The 24705-nt window shown below is 33.1% G+C and overlaps 1 protein-coding gene across 4 annotated transcripts; it reads left to right on the top strand.

Annotated features, from left to right (window-relative positions):
• Positions 1-24695, top strand: LOC111709293 (galactoside 2-alpha-L-fucosyltransferase 1). Of its 4 annotated transcripts, XM_023482921.1 has the most exons (16): positions 1-77; positions 158-214; positions 321-409; positions 834-846; positions 4001-4054; positions 6530-6550; positions 7163-7247; positions 8173-8295; positions 9162-9226; positions 9740-9801; positions 10863-10935; positions 14502-14575; positions 15056-15183; positions 15553-15610; positions 21330-21411; positions 23674-24695. In XM_023482921.1, the coding sequence occupies exons 1-16, from the start codon at positions 3-5 to the stop codon at positions 23809-23811; spliced, it is 1197 nt and encodes a 398-aa protein (XP_023338689.1). In that variant the 5' UTR covers positions 1-2; the 3' UTR covers positions 23812-24695. The 4 variants fall into 4 exon arrangements, with proteins under 4 accessions (XP_023338689.1, XP_023338690.1, XP_023338691.1 ...); XM_023482922.1 differs by lacking the exon at positions 15553-15610; XM_023482923.1 differs by lacking the exons at positions 15056-15183; positions 15553-15610.
• Positions 24696-24705: the final 10 nt, after the last annotated feature.

Raw genomic sequence — 24705 nt, 5'->3', positions numbered from 1 at the left:
GTATGCTCCAGAAGAAATACTTTGCAATTTTATCTTTATCCTTTTTAACATTTTTGAATTTGAATTTCCAAAAAAAGGTAGGTAGTGATTTTTCTTATCAACTTATATTATTCCTTTACAGTTTTTGTTATTTCTAACCAAATATGATTTTGTGCAGATGACAGTGTCTGAAAAAAACCCTAAAATCTTGGAACACCATAATTTTGAATGCCTTGTAAGTTATCATTATTATTAAATTAAAACATAATAACTGTGTGTTCAAAAGCTTAAATTAATCATCAAGTGGGAAAGCTGAATCAATAACAAAGTTTTTACCCCAGGTAAATCAAGCAGGAGGTTGTTTACTGGGGACTAAAACCTTGTACTGTACTGGACCACCTGGACAACTCATCTGTGGACCTAAAACTAGGAAAAAATCCATGTTTTTAATTATCTCATTCATTTAAAAGTACGGTTTCCGCATGAATGCTAGTTAATCCATAAGGGTAGGGCTTGGCAAGAACAGAAGATTTAGCAAAAGATTCTGTTAACAAATGTAAAAATCCATAAATTTTTTAATTTTTAATGAACAGTCATTTTTGTTGATTTTTCTGCTAAATACAATTATATAGATGGAAGAAACAGATATCTAAAAAGTTCTGTAAAGTTTTAGCTAATCATTAATTAATATTTAAAAAAATGTTTTAACAATTTCAGCCCTATATAATGGTTCAAATACAGTTTTAATCTCAAAATTAATTTTAATCACAGTAAACGTTCCGTTTTAAGAGCAAAAAGAGCTGATTGAGTGTACTTAGTTTTTCATGTATTAAGGATGGATTTATTTTCATCAGATCGGTGCTAATGGTAAGCAACATAAACATAAAATATAAACATACAGTGATAACCAGACATTAATGGAATTGGAAGAGGAATGAAGTGTACTAGACATTGTTACAAAGCATATAGTTTTATATAAGACACTGATCATGTTATTAAGAGTGGAGTGAGAAAGTATACACTGTACAATCGCTTTGTTTAGTGCTCTATTAACTATTTTAACTTGAGTCTGAACTATGTCTTCCTATTTAAAAGTGTTCTGGTTATCACTGTACCTCTCATAAAAAAGTGGTTCTAAGGTCTAACCAATTTATCAGGAAGCTTATAACACCTAACTTTTCTTGCCATGTTTTAACCCAATATAGGGTTAATTCTGATGAGAAGGTTGAACAAAAGGGCCAGAGGAGAATAGCATCTGCTTAAAATGACAGAGATGCTCTAGAAGCACCACCATTTTCAATTAATATAATTTATATATACATATGGCCCCCCTCTCACCTCCCCCACTTGACTGAATCATAATCATGATTATGGACCCTCATTGGAGCTATATATGGTAAAATAGCACTCGACCAATATGATCTAGACACTGCTCAACACTATATTGGTACCTCAGACAGGGTAAGAATTAGGGTTTCCACTAAAATTTTGTTAAATGAATTTTCCAAAATGAAACAACAAAATTCGATCATTTTTGTTCGAAATTTTTGCGAATTTCATTATATTTTCAACAAAATTTTTCATTTTCAGGAAATTTTCTTTCAATTTTTATTCAATAAAAATTTTTCAATTTCCCATCAAGATGATTGGCGGATTTCTAATGGAGTGTCTGGAAGGTCACCCTAGGGTTAATGTGACACAATTCAATTATTTTTAGAGGGGTGATTTTTTCTAGAAACATATTCCCCTGTAAAAACAAACTGGGTTTCCTAAACAACATGATCATCTCATTCTCATCCTTTGTGGGTAACCCTGTATTACAGAGTGTTCAACTAAACATGACTGATTTAAAATAACTGAGAATCTTGTTTTTTGTTATTATTTGGTACATATTTAAATATTTCTGCAACAATTGCAAATATTTCTGCAAGGATTGTAAGGCATGTTAGAATTAGCAAATTTACTTGTCAACTTTGATTTCAATTAAAAATCTCTTAAAGTAAGGTTAAAATTTCAGGAAAATGGGTTGTTGAAAATTTTTGTGAAAAAGATAAGATTTTAAATGAAAGGTCAAAAAATTTCAACAAATTTCAGGAATTTTGCAAAAATTTCGATGAATTTTGCAAAAATTTCAAACAAAATTTTTTGTTTTTGTTCTCACTTTCTTTGGCTGAACAAAATTTTCATGAAAGAGATTGAACAAAAATTTGGAAACCCTAGTAACACTGTGGTTTGCCCATAAAACAGGTAAAGTTGAGGGAAAAAAAATATTGAAAATTGAAAGTTTGCACAAATTTACAATGTAAGAAAATAGCTAAGGTTGTCTAACAGACTCCATCAATAGGTACATCAGATTCAGGAAACAGGTGATCCAGCACAACCTCCAAACCAGTTCAGATATTTGACCCATCACCCACACCAAGGATCCAAAGAATGCCTAGAACTACTATATGTCCCAACCTGCCTAAAATAGTACACAAAGTTTCTCCTGTCATCAATGAAGCATGGGAAAAGAAACCCCAAGCCCCAATAGGAGCACTAAGAAGACCCCGAAGCACATTCAGGAAGAGCAGGACTTTAACCAGAACTAGAGCAGCATCTTTGGAAAAACTGCACAGGACAGGGAATAGCAAAATTAATGATTCAGAAGTAGAGAGTAGGTCAGGAATGAAGAAAATGGAGAAGAAAGTAGGTCAGAGATAAGGGTAGAAAGTAGGACAGAAAGTAGATAAGGAAGTAGGCTAGATAGTAGGTCGGGAAGTTGATTTTATATACCCTGTCCTGTTAAATATGATCAATGAATGCAATTTAACGGTATCCAAATTCTAAACCCAGGCAGAAGCCTTACATACCTCAGCCATGTACATTGTACATGTTCAACAATATGGATAGTTTTGCAGAAATGAAGAAACCTTGAAAAGCTGATCCACCTGGAGCTACATTACAAGGACGAGCAACTGGAAAGAAAAGGAGGACAGAAACCCCATCACCCCCATTATGTTCATGGGATATTAGAGCACTGGAAGCTCTAAATTAAGACAGAGAGTATTTCAGTAAATAGAGGAATCAACTCAGATGGGATCATTAAAGGGCACTATGATCTTACCAGTAATCCTCTAGGATCATACCACATTACCCAGAAAATTAAAAAACAATAAAAAATGTATTTTTTTTTCCAAGTGGGGAAATATTTCCCAAAATTAAAACCCCTAAGGGTGGACAAGGCCTGAGTGTGTAAATAGTGATCAAGGACACAGAATGTGGCCTCAACCTTCAGTGGATTAAAACTTCTTTTATTCAAGCCATCAACATGATGCTTACAAGTGTCTTGCAGGAATGGATCAAAAATATCAATGAGGCGGATATCACTCTGTCTTGGAAAGGAGAAAACAGCAGCTGAAGATTCTTTTGTTAATTGTTATAGTTAATGATGTAAGAATCAGAAGCAGATGGAAACCCATATGGTTTCTGAACCAACTACATGGTACAATAATTTGATATGCATACATAGGACAGTTAAAATAAGTACCTGGATCTAAACCCTATTCAATCAGTTAGTTTACCTTAAAATAGGACTCAGTCATGCCTGGACACAGAGTAGCATTTACCTTGTGTTGGAAAAGTGCATTGATGTCTTGATAAGAAGAAAGGCAGCCACATGGCTGCTGCCTCAGACGGGAGGGGGTCTATTTAACAGTTCTCTAGATAATCAGATAAACCTGGAGAAAGAGATCCAAGAAAGATTAGTCTTAATGAGAAGGTCAAACTGAAGGGTCAGAGGAGAATAGCATATGCATTAAATGGGGGAGAGGCTTCTGAAGGGCCACCGTTTTCAACAAATATCATTTAGTGTAATAGTATCTCTTAATTTAATGTGAGCAAAAATATAGTGTTTTTTGCATTTTGTGTCTTTAAATCAAACAGCTAGGGCTTGTATTCAATCTCACAATTCATTATCTTGAAATAAAATTGACATAGCCTTTTTATGATTTGTAGGAAAACTGCACTGTTTTTGTTCTAGACTGGTTGCGATGGGAGATTAGGAAATGTAATGATGGCATATGCTACTCTTTTAGTAAGTTTTCATTCAGTTCAGCCAGTTTTCTTCTTAATCCATAGAACCATGGGAATGTTCATAGCTATAGGGTTGAGAATTCTAAATTGAGGGGATTAACTTATATGGCAAAAGTTTAGTTTCCATTAAGTTTACATTTGAGATGATAATCTGGTGTGAGGAGGGAGGGAAAGCAGAACTGCCATGAGCACCCTAAAATGACCTCTGGAGCCTTCTGATATTCAGAATACCCTCCAAGCCTTGTGAAACTGTCTCCACGCCTCTTGCTACCTCTCCAACCCTCCAAAATGGTTTTTAAAAATAGTCTTTAAGATATCTATTTTAATTGAAAATTTTACTTCTAATTTGTTAACTAAATTTCACAGATTCCTTAACTTGTGAATAACTATTGAAGTTTTATAGAAAGATAGCAAAATATTATATGATTTTACAGGTGTATTTTGTATAAATCAAACTATATTAGCCCCATATCACAAACCAAAATAGTTTCTGTGAAAAAACTTTAATTTTTGCTTTTATTGTATACTTTGTGTAAACTTTTTACATGAAAACAAGTTAAGGTCACCCAAGCAACCAGAAAACCTACTAGTTGGAACATGACCTGGCCCATTTGGTCTTTACATTGGATTACCAATCTATGGATAGGTCAGGTCAGGTTGGGATAACTAACTGGTCTCCCACTGGTCTTCACCAGACCAGTCCACTTAGGTCAGATTTGGTCAGGTTACATTGGATTACCTAACAGTAACTTGTAATTACATTACCAATCCCCTTAGGTGGGATTAGGTCAGGTAAGGTCTGGTTAGGTTGGATTACCTAACTAGTCTCATAATGGTCTTAGCCTGACGAGTCCACTTAGGTTAGATTTGGTGTGGATAGGTGAGATTACATCAGATTATTTAACTGGATGGAACATGACCAGTCCATTAGGTCAGGTTAGGTCAAGTTAAGTCCAGTTAGTTTGGGTTCCCTAACTGGTCCTAACGGGACAAAACCTGAGCAGTGCCTTAAACCCTTAACATGCTGGGGGGGGGTGGGGTGTCTGGCCATGAATGTATAAAATCCTGTTTCTGGACTATGAACTGCGCACCCTTCAGAAGGTGGGTGGTGAGCTTAGTAAAGGTCGGGGGCGGGTTCTCTCTAAATACAGACAGTAATTGGGGTAGTAAGGATGGTAGGGAGGTCGGAGAGTGTTCACAGTGCCAGAATCAAACTTTAAACTATGGATTCAGTGTGAATTGATACATATATTGATACTATGTATATAAAATAAGCCCAACTAGGTCTCTCTAAAAACAGACGACAGTTGAAGAAGTGAGGGTAGCTGCCATTCAGATTTAGCTTCAATGGTGGGGGTGGGGTCTCTTCAAAAAAAGACAGTAGTTGGGGTAGTGAGGGTAGTTGCCATTCAGATTTAGCTTCAAGGGTAGGGATGGGGTCTCTCTAAAACAGACGGTAGTTCGGCTTGTGAGGGTAGTTGCCATTTAGATTCAGCTTCAAGGGTGGTGGTGGGGTCTCTCTTAAAACAGATGGTAGCTGGGGTAGTGTGGGTAATTGCCATATAGATTCAGCTTCAAGGGAGGGGGTGGGGTCTCTCTAAAAAAGGATGGTAGTTGGGGTAGTGAGGGTAGTTGACATTTAGAATTAGCTTTAATCTGTTTTTAGAGAGACCCCACCCTTAAAGGTAATTCTAAATGGCAACTACCCTCACTACCCCAACTACCATCTGTTTTTAGAGAGACCCCACCCCCACCCTTGAAGCTGAATCTGTATGGATACTAATCTCACTACCCCAACTACTTCGTTAGTTAGGTTAGGTTAGTGGGACCATATCTATGACGTCAAAAGCTTGGTCATGTCACATAAAAAAATTGGTAATTTTGATGTTAGAAGTTTGGTAATTTTGACGTAATAAGAAAGTTAGTCAGCATGTAAAAAGCAGCCCATTTTACTGGACAGCAGCATCCTCAACACCTTCAAAATGAGGTCACATGGACATCATGTTGGTAATTGATGATATCATATGAACATCCTGTAAACATGTCGTGGTTTCTAGGATCAAGTAAATAAATTGATATTTGAATTTTGTGGTTTAAAAGATTCTTTAAACTACTGTGAATTTTATTATGAAGATGTATATTTTAATTTTTGATTGGTTAAGCAACACATGGTAAAAAAAATTTAGAACAGCAAGTGGAGATAAAAATGTTGTGGCTTGGAGGCGTAGCAATAGGCATAAGGCAGGAGGTTCCATATCATGGCTAATAGCGGCTCCGAACCTCATTCCTCGTACATGCAAGTAATCTTGTAGATTATAAACATTTGATAAATGTATATATTTTTGTTTTTGTTTTTTATAATTCCACTTCAGCTAGTTAGCTATGAATTGGATAACTGCTTATTTTATGCATGTTTGTAGGTACTAGTTATATATTGTAGTTTTAGGATAATCTACTTTAAAATGTGTTTTTTCAGTATCTCTCCAAGACATCTAAGGAAGACAGTTAATCATTCAGCATCTAAATATTTCCTCAACTTGACTTCAGCTCCTGATGGTTAAATGTACTGAAAGGAGGAATGTGCATTGTTTTGGAGTTTGTTTTTAAATATTCAAGGTTATTATGCTTTAAAGGTACTCTACAAGATTCTGAGATGTTTTAAACAAAGCAAAGTCAGATTTTCTGTAATCAACTTTGCTTTTTTGCATTGATAGGCAAGTTTTTTTCTTTCGTCAAAACGGTTTTTGATATTAATTAATGAGAACAATTTTTTTATAACCCTTTAAAAATTTTTTTTGTCAATATCTTTGATCAAAGTAAAACATTTTCATGATGTAATAAAAGCAAACATAACATTTTGAAATAGGATCAAGATATTTTATTCATTAAACTTAAATGTTCAAAAACAGACCTAAGAACGATGCCCATCACTAAAAGACGCTATCAGTGTTATAACAAGTGACTCCTATTAACATTTTAATATAAAATTATCGAGTCCAATACTGTATTTTGTCTGATAAAATGTAAAAAATATCTTTGTTTTTTAGTCCTTTATCAAATTAAATAAATAAAATTAAAAGCTCATATAAATTGATTGATTGACTGATAGTATGGTTTATCAGCAATATTAACAAAGTATCAGGCAGAAATGATGGAAAATTCTTTTCATCCAGATGCATACATTTTTAAAGAAGGTAGGATTAATCTCCATTTTATATTGTCTATCTGCTTACATGTTTGAATCTAATAGACTCTGAAATGAATAAATCGGGACTTAATGTCCATGCACATTCAATTTTATAAAAAATTTCCAATCTCTTAAATTAGTAAAGTTTTTAGTCCTTAGGAGGTTGGAACCAACATTAGTTTAAAGTTTTTTTTTCACAATAAAAATTTATATTTATAAATTATCATTTGGCCTGCAGCAGGGGCGTTGATAAGGATATTCTTAGGGGCAGCAAAATTTTTAATAATTTGCGTGCATAGTTTGCCTATTTTGTTATACCCCCTAAGAAATGTTAACCCTTTTTACACCCCCCCCCCAGGCCTTTTACAGCCCAATTCGTGATTTATGCCAAATTATGGGTTCAAGTTGGGTTTGATTTAAATTTCTCAATCATTTCATGACCCAAAAGCAATTATACTTTAGAAGAAAATAGGAATTTGGGGCAATAATTTAAAAAAAAACTTGAGCTTATATTGAAAAATGTTACAGTGGAATTTCAGTTTGCTTTAAGAGTTGAAGGCATAAATAAGTGGGGGGGTGGGGCTTATTTTTATCTATAATTTTCAAGAAAATTAGTTATATTTGAAACTATATAGACCCCTGTTTTTGACTTCTGGCCCCCCCTCCTAACTTAAAGGTTTCAAATTTTAAACTTTCCTAATGACTAAAAGCTGAGTTTACTTCAGCCAACAGATTGATAAGTCTGTTTTTGGCGGCGGTCCGGTTAGTTGGAAATGTCAGCAAATATGTCTGCATCAGCTCACTTCAAATTAGGGTTCTTAAAAATCTTAAACAGTGGTTCAAATTTTGAGCCAGTGAACACTTGTAATGTGTTAAACAGTTCAGTGACCTCTTAAAATTATTTAATTTGTTCCTTGTTAAAACAATTCAAGGTGTGGTTGATGCAAAGGGACCTGTGGAAGGAATAGCAGTAATGAACGAGTATGGAGAATACTTCTATGATGCTTTTCTTGAAAATATTGACAAATATGAGTTTAATAAGATACTTAATGTAGGTAATGAAATTTTTTTTATTGACACAAAATGCATTTTTCTTGTGCACTAGAATTTGTTAAAATTTTGCGAAAAAAAATCAGTTCCTCTTAACCCATTAGTGACATGAGCGTTGTTTTTGGCACATTAATTCAACCCCTGACTAACTATCTAACTATCTATGGTAGACCTTTCATATCTTTCACTGCAAATGAATACAGCTTCAAATTTGTCTGCCAGGCCCAGATGGCACCTGGATCAATATATTTTTTTTGTTTCACCCAGGAAAGCATGCCAGATTCACAATATTCCCATAGGAAACTTCAACCCACAACCAAATTCTATGTTATTATTTAATTCTATTGTTAATTATTTTTGTATTATTTTAGTTTAGATAAAATTTAGTGCGTTGTTAAAGACGCTCCAGATTAACCTATTTAGGCACACATATATAATTACCCATTTTGGTGCCTAAACACACTGCACACTGCGCCCAGCACACTATTCAGACACACTACAACTTGCACATTGTGAGAACGTCCTCAACACGTCCTCAACACCTAAAATATGACGTCACTGGAAGTCCCACTGGTAATTATTGACGTCCTATTGACGTCCTCTTGACGTCCTTAGGACGACTTCTGGTTTCTAGGGTTGTGACACATCCATTTTTCAAGCTTCATAGGTTTTTTAACATAGACCTGACTTTTTTAACCCCCTGTATACTACCCTAAGCATTAAACTAAAATTTTACAAAAAATCCTTTAAATTAATTATTTGTAAAAAATTTCAAAGTGTTAGTTTCAAAAGTGATACTAACACTTTGTTAATACAAAAAAGCTTTGCCTGTTTAGAAAGGAATTTACAATGATCTTATCTATTATTTTAGGTTTATACCCTTCCCCTTTTTATCTTTTTTATAAAATTCGAGATGAGTTGAAAAATCACTTTCAGGCAAAAACTAAGTACAACTTCAGAAGATTAAATAGTTAGTTTTAATTGCTGCCAATTTTGAACTTTTCCTGTAGATGCTGTTGACATAAAAGCTCCAGACTGGTGACATAACATTTAATAAAAATAACTTGAGCTGAAAACTCTAGAATGGTGGATATCAAGATCAATGCTTGATTTAATTTTTTTTTCTAAATCCCCAGATTAAATATTGCTTGTTCTCCTCTTGATATTAATCTCCAGATTAATTAATTGATCGGTATTAAAGATATCTCATTGTAAAGTTTTCAGCTTTGAGCAATTAACATGTCAAAATGTATACCTTACAAAAGCAACATGCAAAATTGTGTCTACTTTTATCTATTTTATTTTATAAAATTGTTAAAGTTAAAAATTCAAAAATAAATGTTATATGATACCTTAATTTGACAATTACCTGAAATGATTTTAAAAAAGAGGATGGGAGGAAGATTTTCAAGAAAAATATATTAGTTATCTGATAAGTTGTGGTTGTAGTTTCAGGAGGATATACAAAATGCTGCTTTTGAAGCTATGGAACAGTCTACTTTGAAAATCAGGTGTTTTTAGAATATTTAGTTTGATTAACCAGTTTGAAATTAATAGTTTGTCAAAACAAAGCTATAAATAATCTTCAAAAACTACTTCTGCCCAGTTATCTAAGTAGAACTGGGATACTTTTTCCTTTTGTTTATTAAGGGTTGATGAAATGATACTACTGTTTAATTTAAATAAGTGACCACCATTACAATTTAGAGTTTTGACAAATGTGTTGATTGTAAGGTATTTTGGTTTAACTCTCTTCTAAAATTATTGTACACTGTCACTATGAATCACAATTTGACCAATCAAACATTATTTTTTATCTTTTCCTCATTTTTACTTTGTTGTTGGTGGATGCGTTTGAAACGAAAGTGTGGAAAAAGACAACTTTGTAAATTCCAAGATTGTACCAAAATACATGATTAATTTTAAATTAAAGGAACTGAACAGGGTGATCAATAACTGAACTTTATCCCCCATGAATTTCATGTTTAGATTTTCAGTTTCAAATATGTGAACCTTTAACTAAAAAAAAGTGTGCAGGCATTTGATTACTGATTTGACAGATGAGGTTATCACCAAAGCTATTTCTTAAATTCATGGTGCCAGATTTAGTTGAACAGAGCCCGCGATTTAATAGCTTCGGCTCTAGTCGTAATTCCTTAAACCCAACTTTAAGACCCAATCTTCGACCGAACTATAACTACAGCTTGTGTCACGTGATTAACAGCTGCAAGATATTTGGCTTGACTTAAGGAGTTCAGCCCAATGAAAATAAAACCGACCTTGATTGGTTTTAGTGGAGAATAAGGCTCAATGTTTCGTCTTGTTCTCATAAAAACTAGGAATGCGCCAATTCCTACCATGAAAATCCACCAAATAGAATATTAAACCGGTTTTTTTAATTCAATTTTGTGGAAAATAAGATGCAGCTTCAATCTTTCCAAAAGCTCAAGCCGTAAATAAGGTCCAAGGACAGCTTAGACCTGAGTCGTATTTCCCCGAATTTTTTAAATCGCGGGCTCAGGAACTTTAAGGAACTTTTTTCCTCTGAACTACATTGATGTCTACTTTTAAGGGAGAAGTATGCTGGCAAGAAAATAGTTAAGATAGCTGTTCATGCCAGAAGAGGAGATTATTTGATTTCCCAGGTTATAATATTTTGAAGCAACATACTTGAATCTTTTAAGGAAAAAGCATTTTCTTTTAACCTACCCCCCCCCCTCCCCATCCAAAAAAATAGGTCACTTTATGAAAGTTTATAGTTTTCTTTTAACAATGTGAAAGCCCATTTCAGCTGAAGCAAACTTTTGCAAAAATTGCAATTATTCTGCAAACTTTCAGATGGAATTCCAAATTTTAGCTCAAAAAGTAAAATTTGTGGAAACAAACAAGTTCAGTGCAAAAAATATGAAAATAATATCTTTGCAAAACTAGAATTTAGCTGCATCCAAATCGAGAAAAATACTTACTATGTAGAAATCACTGATAATTTACTGTTCATCCACCATTAGAAGTATTACTTTATTCTTAATTGTCTTGCTTATTATTGTTTGAGTATTTTTTTGTACATTTTTGTCTTGCAATATTCATGCCTTTTGTTCAAAAAGAATTGAGTTTTTGAAACATTTTCATTAAAAACTCGCTTCAGAAAAAAAGTCAAACCCTGATTAGTATAAACTTGATTCAAATTCCATAGAAATTCACCTGAGGTTGAGTTTGTATTGGAGAAAATTATAAAAATCAAACCTACCCTAGCAACCAATGAAGTTGCGCAATCAGGGATTAGGTCAAATTACCAAGCTGGTCAGAACATGACCAGTCCCCTTAGATTGCGTTAGGTTGGGTTAGGTCGGGTTGAATAAGATTACCAAGCTGGTCAGAACATGACCAGCCCCTTTAGGTTGGGTAAGGTCTGGTTACCTAACTGGTCTCATTCTGGTGTTATCCTGACCAGTCTTATTAGGTCGGATTTGGTTGAGATTGGTCAGGTTATGCCAGCATACCTTACTGGTCAGAACATGACCAGTCCCCCTTGGTCAGGTTAGGTCAGGTTAGGTCGTGTTAGGTTAGGCAGTACAAAGATTAGTCTCTATTCTGTGGTTGAGTGTAGGATAAATGCATATGAGTAGTTTGGTCAATTGGATGTCAAAAGTTTGGTCATTTGGACTTCAAAAGTTTGGTAATTTTGATATTAAAAGTTTGGTCAATTGGATGTCAAAAGTTTGGTCATTAAGACGTCAAAAGTTTGGTAGTTTTGACATTAAAAGTTTGGTCATTTGGATGTCAAAAAGTTTGGTCATTTGGTTTTCTGAAGTGAAATCATTTTGACTTCAAAAGTTAGGTTGTGAGGATGTAAGAAGCTGTGCGTTAAACGTCCTTGGGACATCCTCACACCTAAAATATTATTCCGCCGAATGTTGCATTAGTTATTATGGACATCCTCATAATATCCTTAGGAAATAGAAAATAACTGTTATTTTAAAAAATGCATTAAAAATTAATGCATTTATTACCGAAAAACATCAAAATACAAAAAAAAAATGGTGGGGAGGAGGAGGTGGGGAGTGGGGTTGCAGGAACATATTTCACTCTTTTAACAATTATTTTAATGACTAGTTATTAATGTGGTACATTGAACATTCAGGGTATAACTGGAGGCCTTGGGATATTGGAATTTTAATTTATTTCTTTCTCAACTTGTGCATAACAGATCGGCCCATGGATTAATCATTTGTTTTTGACTAACATCTCAAAGGCTTTTTACATCCTATATGTTTAAAACCCCATGTTTTTGGGTTAGCCAATAAATTTAATAAAATTGTTTGTTATTTGCTTTTTAGTTTATAGTTTGTTAATTATTACTCAGGCAGAATATTGAATACAGGGTTACCCACAAAGGATGAGACTGTAAAGATGATCTGAAGCTCTTTAAATTTGAACTTGAATACAATCTTTTAAGAGTGAACTATTTTATAATATAGAGCCTAAACTGTAGTGAGTAATAACATGATGTGCACAAAGCACTTATTCTATGTTTAGTATAATAATGGTACTAAATTTGCTCAGAGTAGAGATATAGCACTTCAGAGGTTTCTCCGCCATAGCCTACAGTGTTTTATTCTCCCATGACCAGTCTGTTCAACCCCTGCATTATCATCAGTTATCATCAGTTTTAACAGTCTCTCCCAGCTTGGCTGGTGCTATGGAAACGCCTCAAAACGGAATTGTACCCTAAAAAAATGGAAACCTCCCCAAAATGAATTTTTTGGTCTGTTTCCTCTTTTTTTGGGTCCGTTTCCAGTTTTCAGAAAAAGTTTTAAATTCTGAGTTTGAGACAGTTTTTTTTTTATAAAATTGGCAATCATGTCAGAAAACCTTTCAAATTTGTCGGATAAACACTGAATATTGATGCTAATTTTGATGCCAATTTAAAAAAAATTGTCATAGGTTTCTAAATTGATATAAAGAATTGTTATAGCTTCAAAACTTACCAATTTATAGCAGTCTCTTTGAAAACATTAAAGTTCATGAATTTTAACAAATTTCAAAGCTTTAAAACAGATGTTTAAAATGACCAAAAATTTCCCCCATTAATATATTCTAAAAAGGGTATCCTGCAATTTTTAGCTAAATCTGACACATTGACTATAAAGTTTGGTGATAGGCATGGTATGACCCTTTGCCCATTTATTGTGGTAATTTGCTTCAATTTGCTTGCAAAATTTTCAATTTAGTTCAAAACAGATGTATGCCAAATTCCTTTTTTTTCTTCATAAGGAATGATAAAAATAACTGAATTTGCAGCGGAACAAAAAAAATATTTCATTTTTATTTTATATTCTACTCAAAAATAAACCCCTGTTAAAAAATACATGTTTTCTTGTTGAAAGATGATGTTCTCAGGAAATGTGTGTAATGCCCCTGCTCCAGATTCCATGGAACATTGTTATTCAAAAGTAAAAGAAAAGAAACTCTTCCCTACATACTGCAAATTCTACACACTTGAACTCAAATTCTATGTCAATAGTATGTGTAAAGTATATACTTAATAATAACATCAAAATCAAAATAATGTACACAAGAGCAAAAAGTTTAATTATCAAAGCAATTGTCAACCAATAAGATCACACCTGGTTGAAAATAGATGATGATAATTAACCCTTTTTACTACATGTGCAAAAATATCATCTTTATAAGACCTTCCTTTTTTTTGTCTAAAAATTTCTCAAAAATAGCTTTTGTTCAATATTGGGAGAATTATTAGACTGCATTTTTACTTGCAATTTTATGCTCTTGGGAATAAAAGTTTCTTATCTGTTCTGAGGTAAATAAGTAACATTTTATACCTGGCTCCTTTCATATTTCGCAAATTTTCATAAACAAAAATTTGCACAGTTTTTGCAATCATTTTTTTTTAATACAAGTTTTTAAATCCCCAACTATGTTTGGGATTAAAAAAACTTGACTTTAAACCTCAAACAAACCAAAAAAGTAAAAGTCCTGGCAAAAAAAGCATATTGTCCCCCATAATAACACAAGGCAGTTGCATAAATAGATATTTTTATTTTCAATTTTGCCTATGGTAAAATATTTTTACTGAGTCCTTTCTTTTCATGCAATTTACATGCATTTACATTCAGTATCAACATTACAAGTGCTTGAAGAACTAAAAATAAGTTTAACCTAAAGTCTATATCCCTGTTTTTATATTAAGATGGAGAGTTTGAATTTTATGCGTGATGATGAAATGTGGAGAGAGTACTTTTTTTACTGCATTAATTTATTCAGGTCTTTACTTGTTTAACCCAGAACTTCAGAAACATTGTAGAATTTATAAAATGTCATTTTCTTAACATAGTTATAATGGAATGCTGTAGAAATTTAGTTTTTAATTGAATAGTTATATGAAGCTCTTTAAAACCGTTCCTGCATATTTCATGGATATTTATTTAGTTTGCAATAACAGAGATTTAGGTAAAAAATATAAATCCCATTGGAAATTGTCAAGAGTATATTTTGTAAATTCTCAAAAAATACTGTTATTTTTCTGTCTTTAAAATATGAGAATTTGCCTGTATTGTTTCTGCAAAAACAATTAAAAATTTTGATTCCAAATAGCAAAATGAGGAAATCTAATTCTCCAGACTTTAAAATGGGCACCTTTTGAGTCATACATGCCACTCTATTAGTGAAGAGTGACTTAGAATTTTGTCTTTAGTGGCTGATTGATTTTTTAAAAATTTTAAGAAAAATACATTTATTTTCTAGGAATCGCTTTGATAATGAAACCACCAAAACTGTTTTTTATATGGCAAGTGAGGACACCAAATGGCTGAAAAATAATTTTGGTCAAGAACCTGATATTGGATTTCCAGGAGAAATATTAAATCTTCCAGGTATTGTATTTCCAGGAGAAATATTAAATCTTCCAGGTATTGGATTTCCAGGAGAAATATAAATCTTCCAGTAAATCTTCCAGGTATTGGATTTCCAGGAGAAATATTAAATATTCCAGGTATTGGATTTCCAGGAGAAATATTAAATCTTCCAGGTATTGGATTTGCAGGAGAGATTTCAAATATTCCAGGTTTTGGATTTCCTGGAGTGATTTCAACTCTGGTTATACTTTGAAAATGTTAATTTTTAATTTTCTTATGAATAACGTTTTTAAATGAAATATAAGGGTTATTTAGGGTAAAAAACAATAAATGCGATGCTCAATGTTCATTTACATTATTATGTATTTCCTCAATATATATATTTAGATAATAAAATGCCCCCGAGAGATTTATTTATGTTAATACAATGTGATCACATGATCAGGTATTTTTGAGATTCTATCGCAAGTTCATCTGTTTTTATTAAGAGGAATCACTTGGATCTTCATTCAATTCTATCAATTTTAATCAAATTTATGTTTAAGTTTTTTTTTAGAGATTCTAAGTTGTCTAATGTAAATTTATAATTAACACAGTTTAACCCTTAACTTCAGAGACATCAAAAGAAATTTTAAAATGTCAACTTAACAATTTTACAATTAGTTTTCAAGTCAAATTAAAACAAATCATTTATTAGGCCATAAGTTTAAACATACATATATTAATTAATTATCTGATAATTATATATATATTGTGGCTGGGCCAGGGAGCTGTACAAAAGCTTAGGTTGTTTTTACACAAGCTCCCCTGGTTCACCATAAGGCTGGGCAAGGTTCCACTAACAAAACGGAAGTTTTCGAAAATTAAAGGAAGAGTCCGTTAACGAAAAGAAAAAACCTTTGATTTTTAAATTTCAATGAGACAGATAAGCCATCTTTGAAAAAAAAATTTATGGTTTCAAACAAAAACGAAAAAGCTAAAAACGGTTAGTTTAGTTTTTTTCTGATTAAAATTGCATGAAATTTTTTATTAAAAATTTTAAAAATTATGTTTATTTTGATGTTTTTAAATGATGTATTCAGTATTTATAAACCATTAAAATTTTTTTGCCATTAACACTGTTAATACTGCAATAGATTGTTAACAGCTGTGCCATTAAAAATTTTATTAACCGTTAACAAAATTTTTTGACTCAGTTAACACCATTGATTTTGTAATACCGGTACCATTAACAGCCATAGCTGTTAGTGGTTGTTGAAAATTTTCCTTTAACCCCATTAATGAAATTAAAAATGTTAACTAATGGTATTTAAGAAAAACGAAAAATGCCTTTAACTAAACGAACGTTCCGTTCTTACTTTTAAAATTAAGGGCTAACTGAAATTTTCTTTTTTAACAGTTGGAATTAACCATCAACGAAATGGCTAGAAAAAGTTTGAATGTGTCCAGCCCTAATTCCCAATTGCCCAATGTGCATGAATGGAGCACATAAATGGCAAAGTGTGCAGTGGTGTAGATGGAGAACAGAAGGCAGAGACAATGACGTTAATCTAATTAGTTAGAAACAACAAAAAGTATTGAGCTCAATAATGTAGAACATGTTTCCTGATCAAGAAACATTACTACAACCAAGGAACTGTATACAGGAACGCCCAACTCAGATATACTCATATTATGTACTGTACACTGTGGGAGAAATTAAACCCAACAGAAGTTGAAGGGAAAGGACTAAAGCTCTGATGTGATATTACAGTCCAACAAAAAATAAGTTAATATATCAAGTTAGAACGAATACTTATGATTTTTGGCTTTATGGTCAATATGGAAAATGCAATAGCAATATACTCTTATTCCCACCCTTGGGCCCTTATCCCTCAAAAATGATGCGTTGCCCCTGAATTCTTTGTTTTTATCTCCTCCCACTGCAGTACACAGATTTGACACATGAGATATGGCAGTTCATGGTCTATATATTTCTTGATTACTACATGTTATTTTGATCAGGATAAATATATATGATATTCAATGTGTTAAAAAGCATGAAAAAAATATGAGCAGATCTTATTTAACCCTATCCCTGCTGGGGAACATGAAAACCAGGATATGCTGCTAGTGCCAGGACAAAAAAATACAGGGGCTGCCTTTGGCATCCCCCCCCCCCCCTGCTGGTTTTGGGTTAAAGGATGAACAGTTGATTTCCCAGACTGAAATCCGAACTGTAAAGCATTTTAAATATCATTAGATTCCACAAAAGATAGAAGCAGCCGAGCAATTATACGTACATTTAAATATCTTAGAAATAGTAGGTATACTAGGTATACTAGGTAGTTGGATAAATTGATGATAGAACCTGCCTTAAATATGATCGAATGGTTCAAGATATTTTTAAACGTTCAGGTAAAATCCCAGTTTCCAAAGACAGCTTAATATTACGGCTAAAGGTTTGAAAACATATTCAGCAACTATTTTCAGAACCTTTGTATTCAAATCATCAATGTCTAAGCTAGTTTAAGTTTCTAAGGATGTTAAAATATTTTTGACTTATGAATGATCAATGTTTCAGTGTTGAAGGATTTTCCAATTTCAATTGGTTCAGTTATAAATTTACCATCCACAGAAAGTCGAGATTCAAAATATTTGACCTTGCTAGCTCTAAATAAATGGTTGATAAGATTGAGTTCAGTACGACAAGCTAAGTAAGTTTTAGCTCAAGCTCAAGTTTACGTCTTGGAGAAATAAGTAAACGTGCTGTCATAAAATTAATAATTTTGTAATAATAATAAAAAAAAACTTTTCTGGGTGGAAAACTCAAATAGAAAAAGATGGAAAAAATGGCTGAAAGGAAAGCAGTGATCAGAAATATTTTGAATAAGAACTTGGATAAGATTTGATCAATGAGAGATTGGTTTCTTTAGAGAAATGTGTTGCTTTATAAGTAGTATTTCAAAAGAAGTTTATTAAAATATTAAGAATTCAATTTGTTTGAATTAATCGAGAGGAGATCAATATTATATTATATATATATATATATAAGATATAAACTGCTTGACTTGATCCAGAGAGGTTAGAAAGCAAACATTCAAGATATTCAAGGAAGACTTGATTATGTTCAGACGGGGGTAAAATGTTATGGGAAGGAAATCTATAAAGAGAAATAAGAAGAGCAGAATTATTATTGGAAAATTCAACCTCAATACATAGTGATTTAAAGATGCACTCATTAAAAATAGAAAAATCTTCAATTATCTTAAGTTTAAAATCTCTCTTGATACAAAACAGATCCCCCCCCCTCTGAGAACTAGACCTGGTTTTAGAAATAAATTCATGAAAAGAAGGCAGGGTAAAGGAATTCAAATTTGTTATGGCCCATGTCTCTTGTATTGCTATCACATCAAAGAACAATTTTTTTTTTCTAAATTGGCAATTCTGTCAGAAAACCTTTCAAATTTGCTGGATAAACCCTGAATATGGTGTGGTAACAGATCGCCCAATCATGATTCACCGAAAACGTTTCACTCAATAATGTTTCACCCAATATAATGTTTCACCCAATTAACATTTCACCCAATTAACGTTTCACCCATACTACATTTCACCCAAATTACATTTCACTCAACTCATGATTCGCCAAAAATACACTTACTTAAGAATTTCACTCAAAAAACTTGCCAATTTTATTTCAAATTTATAAAAATTATATCTTTGAATTTTAAAAAGTTGTATATATAGGCATCCTCTCGGAGTCAAAATATGAACTCCTTGATGAAGTTAGGATTGAAGGTTTGGAATGCAACCTTAAGATTTGCCATCCGGGCTGATCAATCTTCAGTTCTAGACTGGTTTTGGTCAGCACGTCTGACTACAACCAGCTCTTGTAGCTTGGTCCTGGACAAGCTATCCTTCATTTTGAACATTTATATATATAGCTACATGTAACTGCGCCGCCATGTTGAGCTCCAATGTGGTTTGCAGATTTTGAGCACAAAAGTTGTGGAGTTACAACAATATACATTAATATATTTGACTAGCTCGGGAACCCAGCTTTTTTGTATATATATGAGTTGACCCACACAGATTAGAATTTTTTAACCAATATCAGAACATTTCCATGATTCTCCTGATTTCCCCAATCAAATTTGAGGCAAATCAGTCCAGGAGTTTATAAGTTATGATTGGAAATTAGTAAATAAATTCATGTGCAATGTATGTTAGAGGAATAAAAAAAATTTGGTGAAACTCGTATGTATGTGAAACTTGGCCGAAACATGAGTTGGGTGAATCGTATTTTTGGTGAAACGTAGTATTGGGTGAAACGTGAATTGGGTGAAACTTTATTGGGTAAAGTGTCATTTCACCAAAAATTGGGTGATCATATTGGGTGAAATGTGTTTCAGTGAAACGTGATTGGGTGAACTGTTAGCACACCCTGAATATTGATGATAATGGTGAAAGGATGATGAAAAACTTGATATCAAGAGAACTATAAACATTTATTGAGCCTAAAGTATTTATTGCATCCATATCAGAGAAATATGACTTGAATCTCTGCACTGCCTAAGTCTTCCCCCCAGAGCCACACGAACAGCCACAAAACTAGAAAAAAATATGGTTAAGGTAATAACATATTGGGCAAGGTATACTGTAGGGGACATGAAAATTATTTTAACATTTGAGAGAGATAAACTGAATACATTCATATTTTAAAAGAGCAGAATCTAAAATGAAATAAAAAGCTGTTCATGATAAGAAAATTCAAAATATAACTAATTGGAGGTAAACACACCTGTAATTAGTTTAGAAATAAGAATAATTTCTGAACGGAGCTTTTGAAGGCTGCTTCATGCAAGCAGCTACACAGCTCACAGTAACAGTAGGACAGCTATAAGCTACAAAGCTGCTCCATTAGAACTGCTACACAGCTGTTCACAATAAAACAGCTACACTGCTGCTCCATGAAGAACAGCTACACAGCTGCTCACACTAGAACAGCTACATAGCTGCTCCAGAAGAACAGCTACACAGCAGCTCATAATAAAAAAGCTACATGACTGCTCACAGTAGAATAGCTACATGGCTGCTCACAATAGAATCTACATGGCTGCTCACAGTAGAACAGCTACATGGCTTCTCACAACAGAACAGCTACATGGTTGCTCACAGTAGAACGGCTACATGGCTGCTCATAGAGCAGCTTCATTGCTGCTCACAGAACAGCTCCATTGCTGCTCACAGTAGAACAGCTACATGGCCGTTCACAATAGAACAGTTTCATGGCTGCTACTAATAGAACAGCTACATGGCTGCTCACAGAATAGCTACATGTCTGCTCACTGTAGAACAGCTACATGGCTGCTCACAATAGAACAGCTGCTCACAGAACAGCTACACAGCTGCTCACAGAACAACTACATGGCTGCACATAGTAGAAAAGCTACATGGCTAGTCCATGTAGAACAGCTAAACGGCTGCTCACAAAAGAAAAGCTACGCAACTGCTCACAGAAGAACAGCTACACAGCTGCTCACAGAAGAACAGCTTCATGACTGCACACAGTAGATCAGCTACATGGAAAGTTGAACAGTTACATGTTAACTAAATCTGGTTCTTAAAAAAAATAGCCAAGAAATATGCACAAACAATTTTAAAGAGCTTGATATGATTATTCTATAAAAACTAAATAACTGCAGTATTCCACTCTCAGCAGGTTAAGAAAATGACATTTCATAATTTCTTTCTATGTCAATAAAACTAGGGTTTCCAGTAAAAGAAAACTTTCATGAAAAATGCGAAATTTTTGTGAAATTTAGCTTATTATTGCGAATTTTTCAAAAAGAAGCGTAAATGATGCGCCAATTTTGCATTTTTTTTTTGCAAAATTTATGCATCTTTTGATTTTTATTGCAACAATTTTTTTCGAAAATTTGTGAAAATTTTTGTGCAAAAAGAGATTTTCACGAAACGATTTCCTCACGTTGCTGGAAATCCTAAATTAAACTGATAAAAAATGGATAAGTTCATAATTTCAAGATTTCTGGTATTATGGCTGGTTCTTCTAACAGTGTTGAATAATAATGAGCTAAGCAATTAAATTTTGAACACTATTTGAACACTTAAATTTTGAACACTATTTCAGCACTAAATTAGTTAACACTAGTTATGGTTAGATCCTATGGTACATATGGTTTGTGGGGAGGATTGTGGAGCACTGGAACTGTTATGTATGCCAACACTGGGCGACATATTGTTGTAAGTCCATTTTATTTTTATTTTTGAAAGAAAAAATTGTGGAAAATATAAACGCTATGATATAGGTATAGATATTCACTTAAGACTACCCATTGTTAACAGAAAATGTTTAAACTCAATTTTCTTAGCATTTGAGACAGAAATTTTAGCATAAATGTGCAATATATAATTTAAACGACAATGTAAGAGCACCATTTTTTTCAAGATTTTCTTTTCAACTCTTTATATTTTTTAAAATGTTCCCTATGGAGCATAGCATAGTTTTGAGTTACAGACAGTGGTCAATATCAACTTCTTGGGCAACCTGGGATTGTAAAATTGCCAATATTAACCGCTCCAGAACATGGCAAAGTTTATAATTTTCTATTAAAAGTTACTGTATCTATAGTTGAACGTAGAACTCAGCTTTTTTTGTAGTTTGTAGTTCAAATATCTTGACACACTGCACAGAGGCCTAAAAGAGGGATGCACCCGGGGCAATTACCCCCCTCCACCTTTATAACATTGCTCAGCCCCCCTACCCTTGATTAGTAAAACCTAGGATTTAATTTAGATGTTAAATATCGAATATTGGTAATGTACAAAATTGAAAGGGGGGGGGGGCAGGGACTGGGGCAAAGACTGTATAAGAGAACTGTTCAAATCACAAAAATGTTAACTTCATAAAGAGGGGTCTCACATTTTAGTCTAACTATGTGTATCCTCTCAGAATATATCAAGATCAACTCTGAATAAATACCCAAAACAAGCAAAACTATGCTTGAACTTGGTTTTTGGGTTCACAAGTTAAACAAAACTTAAAAAAAAAAACAGTTTAATTTGTAAAATGATAAGGGATTAAAGGGTGATTAGAGTGGTTGGTGGAAATTGACCACTATGTACATAGACAGTTAATTGATTGCAAGCCACTGCCAAAGTTTGAATTTATTTTGTTGTCAAAAATGTTGATGAAAATTTGAATAGAGATGTGCTGCAAGGAAATTAGTCGATTGTGCACGTTTATTGCTGTCAAATTTAATTCAGGCACAATTAACATCACTTGCACTGAAGTCCTTGAAATTGCATGCAAGTGGAATCCACTTGAGCTGGAGACCCTAAACTATACTACAACCACTTATTGTAAAATGTTGTTTTCTTATTTCTTTCATTCCCTTAGCCTGGTGTTAGTATAAAGTCTGGACAATGTGAACAGAATAAGACATCTCTTGAAAACTATCAGAAGGAAGCTGTCTGTTTAAATCTTACCGCTATACCACTGCCCCAGAGACAATTTTGACATTGTTGTTGCAACCATTGCTACAATAAGCATATATATGCAATAAAATGGGAAGAAAAATTAGTCAAAAAAGTTGACTTAATCAAACTTGGGCCCAATCTGTGTTGCAGTGTAAAATAAAGAAATTCAATTTTGAAATGTAAACAAAACATTAAAAAATTAAAGTTAGTAAATTGTAGGTATTTGTTTATGCGTTTGAAACAACCCCTGATTAGGGTTTCCAGTCTTAATTATGTTATGCATAATTACGCGTAATTATGCTCTTTCACTTATGCAGGAGCATTACGCAAAATTAAGTGTTTATTACATTTATGAAAGAAAGTCTATCTTTGTGTAAGTAAGGTGTAATTGTGCAAAATAAAGTAATACAAAAATTCCGTAATTATTAAAGTATGTATTAATTCTTAGAAATGCATAAAGCAGTGTAGCTTTCGTCAATTCTTACTTAAGAAAAAGTAGACTAGATTAATCATACAGGCTCAGTTTAACTTCCATTCAAAATATTTTTGAAGTTGATTATTTAGTTTTACTTGCAGGATTAAATGATTTTTATTACAAGCATCTTCTATAATAATCAAAGTAAAAATGGCACTTTTTCTTTCTGTTTTTTATCTTTCTCCTTTCTAAAAAGTATCATTGGCTTTACCTAAATAATGGGATTTTGGATTATGATAAAAAATATTTTGACAATTTTAATAACATTATTTTCAAACATTGAAGATAAACTTGAGAAAGTAGGTTTATATATTAACGAGTTATTGAACATTGAAGAAAATTTAAATAGTATGTATCCCTATTTGGCCTGGGAGGGGTGGGTCAATTTGACCCCAGTTATCGCTTTTTTTTTGCGATAACTCAAAAGTATTAGAGCTAGAAAGCTCAAATTTTCTGGCTTTCCTAACTAACTCATCCCTATCACGCTTGCCACTCAAAAAAAAATATTAGTTTTGTTGTAGTGTAGTCTTTGTATTTTGCTATTTGTTAAGGAAGAGGAGCATTCTGTTCGTATCAACAGTTTTGTATCAACCTGGGAGGCTATAGACCTTAATAGATTCATGAAATCAACAACAACAGCAACAACAACAACAACAACAACAACAACAACAACAAAAACAACTGCTTAAATCAAACTGGAGCCTGATTTGTTATTTTAAAGACAGTGGTGTAAGAAGGGTGTTTCTCCCCCACTTTGAGGTGTACAGAATTATGTTCTGTATGGGATTATGTAATGTTTTTTTTTCTAACAAAATTGATATACATTTATATGTTTCAAGTAAACACAATCTAACATTCTAACATCCCTCCCTCACCCCTTTCTCCTCCTTCCCTTCCCTTCCTTCTCCTATAATTTTAAAATCAAAGTGAAATAGAGAACTCCCTCTCTATGACATATCCCCCCCTGCCCCCCTCCCCTCATCTTCCTCCCCTACCCTTTCTAACAGTATACTTGTACATATATACTATGTATTTATTTTGATAATGACAATGATTTGTACCTGGAATGAAAATCGCACGTGTTCCATTGAGTATATTAGGTAATGTTTGAGTTTATATGTACATATGGTTTACGCGAGATAAGATTCCAATACATATATGATATATATGGTATGCAGTACATGAGCCTTGCTTAACCTCCCCTCTCTCCTCCATCCCTCTCTCTCCCCTCTCAACAGTGCATGAATGTATATGGAGAGTTTTTTATTTTGTGGTTTTGCATGAAACATAATTCCCCTCCTTCACCCCCCCCCCTTCCCTCCTTCCTATATGCAAATACTTGTATGTGTATTACATGTATGGATTTTTACAAAACTTTTTTATTGAAAGGTTTCATTGAATATATAAATGGTACACAGAAATGTTGAGCTAAAGACATTTATGGAAGATTAAATGGCCAAGGGCGTCTAAGAATATCAGGAGGATTTTGTACTCATCTTGTTTTATAAAATAAATTCTTAAACTTAATAACTTCTTTAATTTCAACATTTGATCAAAAATAAATAAATTCTAAATCGACAATA

This window comes from Eurytemora carolleeae, unplaced genomic scaffold (genome assembly GCF_000591075.1).
Source record: "Eurytemora carolleeae unplaced genomic scaffold, Eaff_2.0 scaffold943, whole genome shotgun sequence".
NCBI lineage: Eukaryota > Metazoa > Arthropoda > Copepoda > Calanoida > Temoridae > Eurytemora > Eurytemora carolleeae.
The sequence above is the reverse complement of the archived record's forward strand: the minus strand, read 5'-3'. Positions and strand labels throughout refer to the sequence as shown.

What these genes read in the sequence shown, in the direction of transcription:
- LOC111709293 (XM_023482921.1), top strand. Translation starts at nt 3, where the DNA reads ATGCTCCAGAAGAAATACTTTGCAATTTTATCTTTATCCTTTTTAACA. An exon ending in ACCATAATTTTGAATGCCTT is followed by an intron (nt 215 to 320) that starts GTAAGTTATCAT and finishes TTTTTACCCCAG; the next exon opens with GTAAATCAAGCAGGAGGTTG. An exon ending in TGCATACATTTTTAAAGAAG is followed by an intron (nt 7,248 to 8,172) that starts GTAGGATTAATC and finishes AAACAATTCAAG; the next exon opens with GTGTGGTTGATGCAAAGGGA.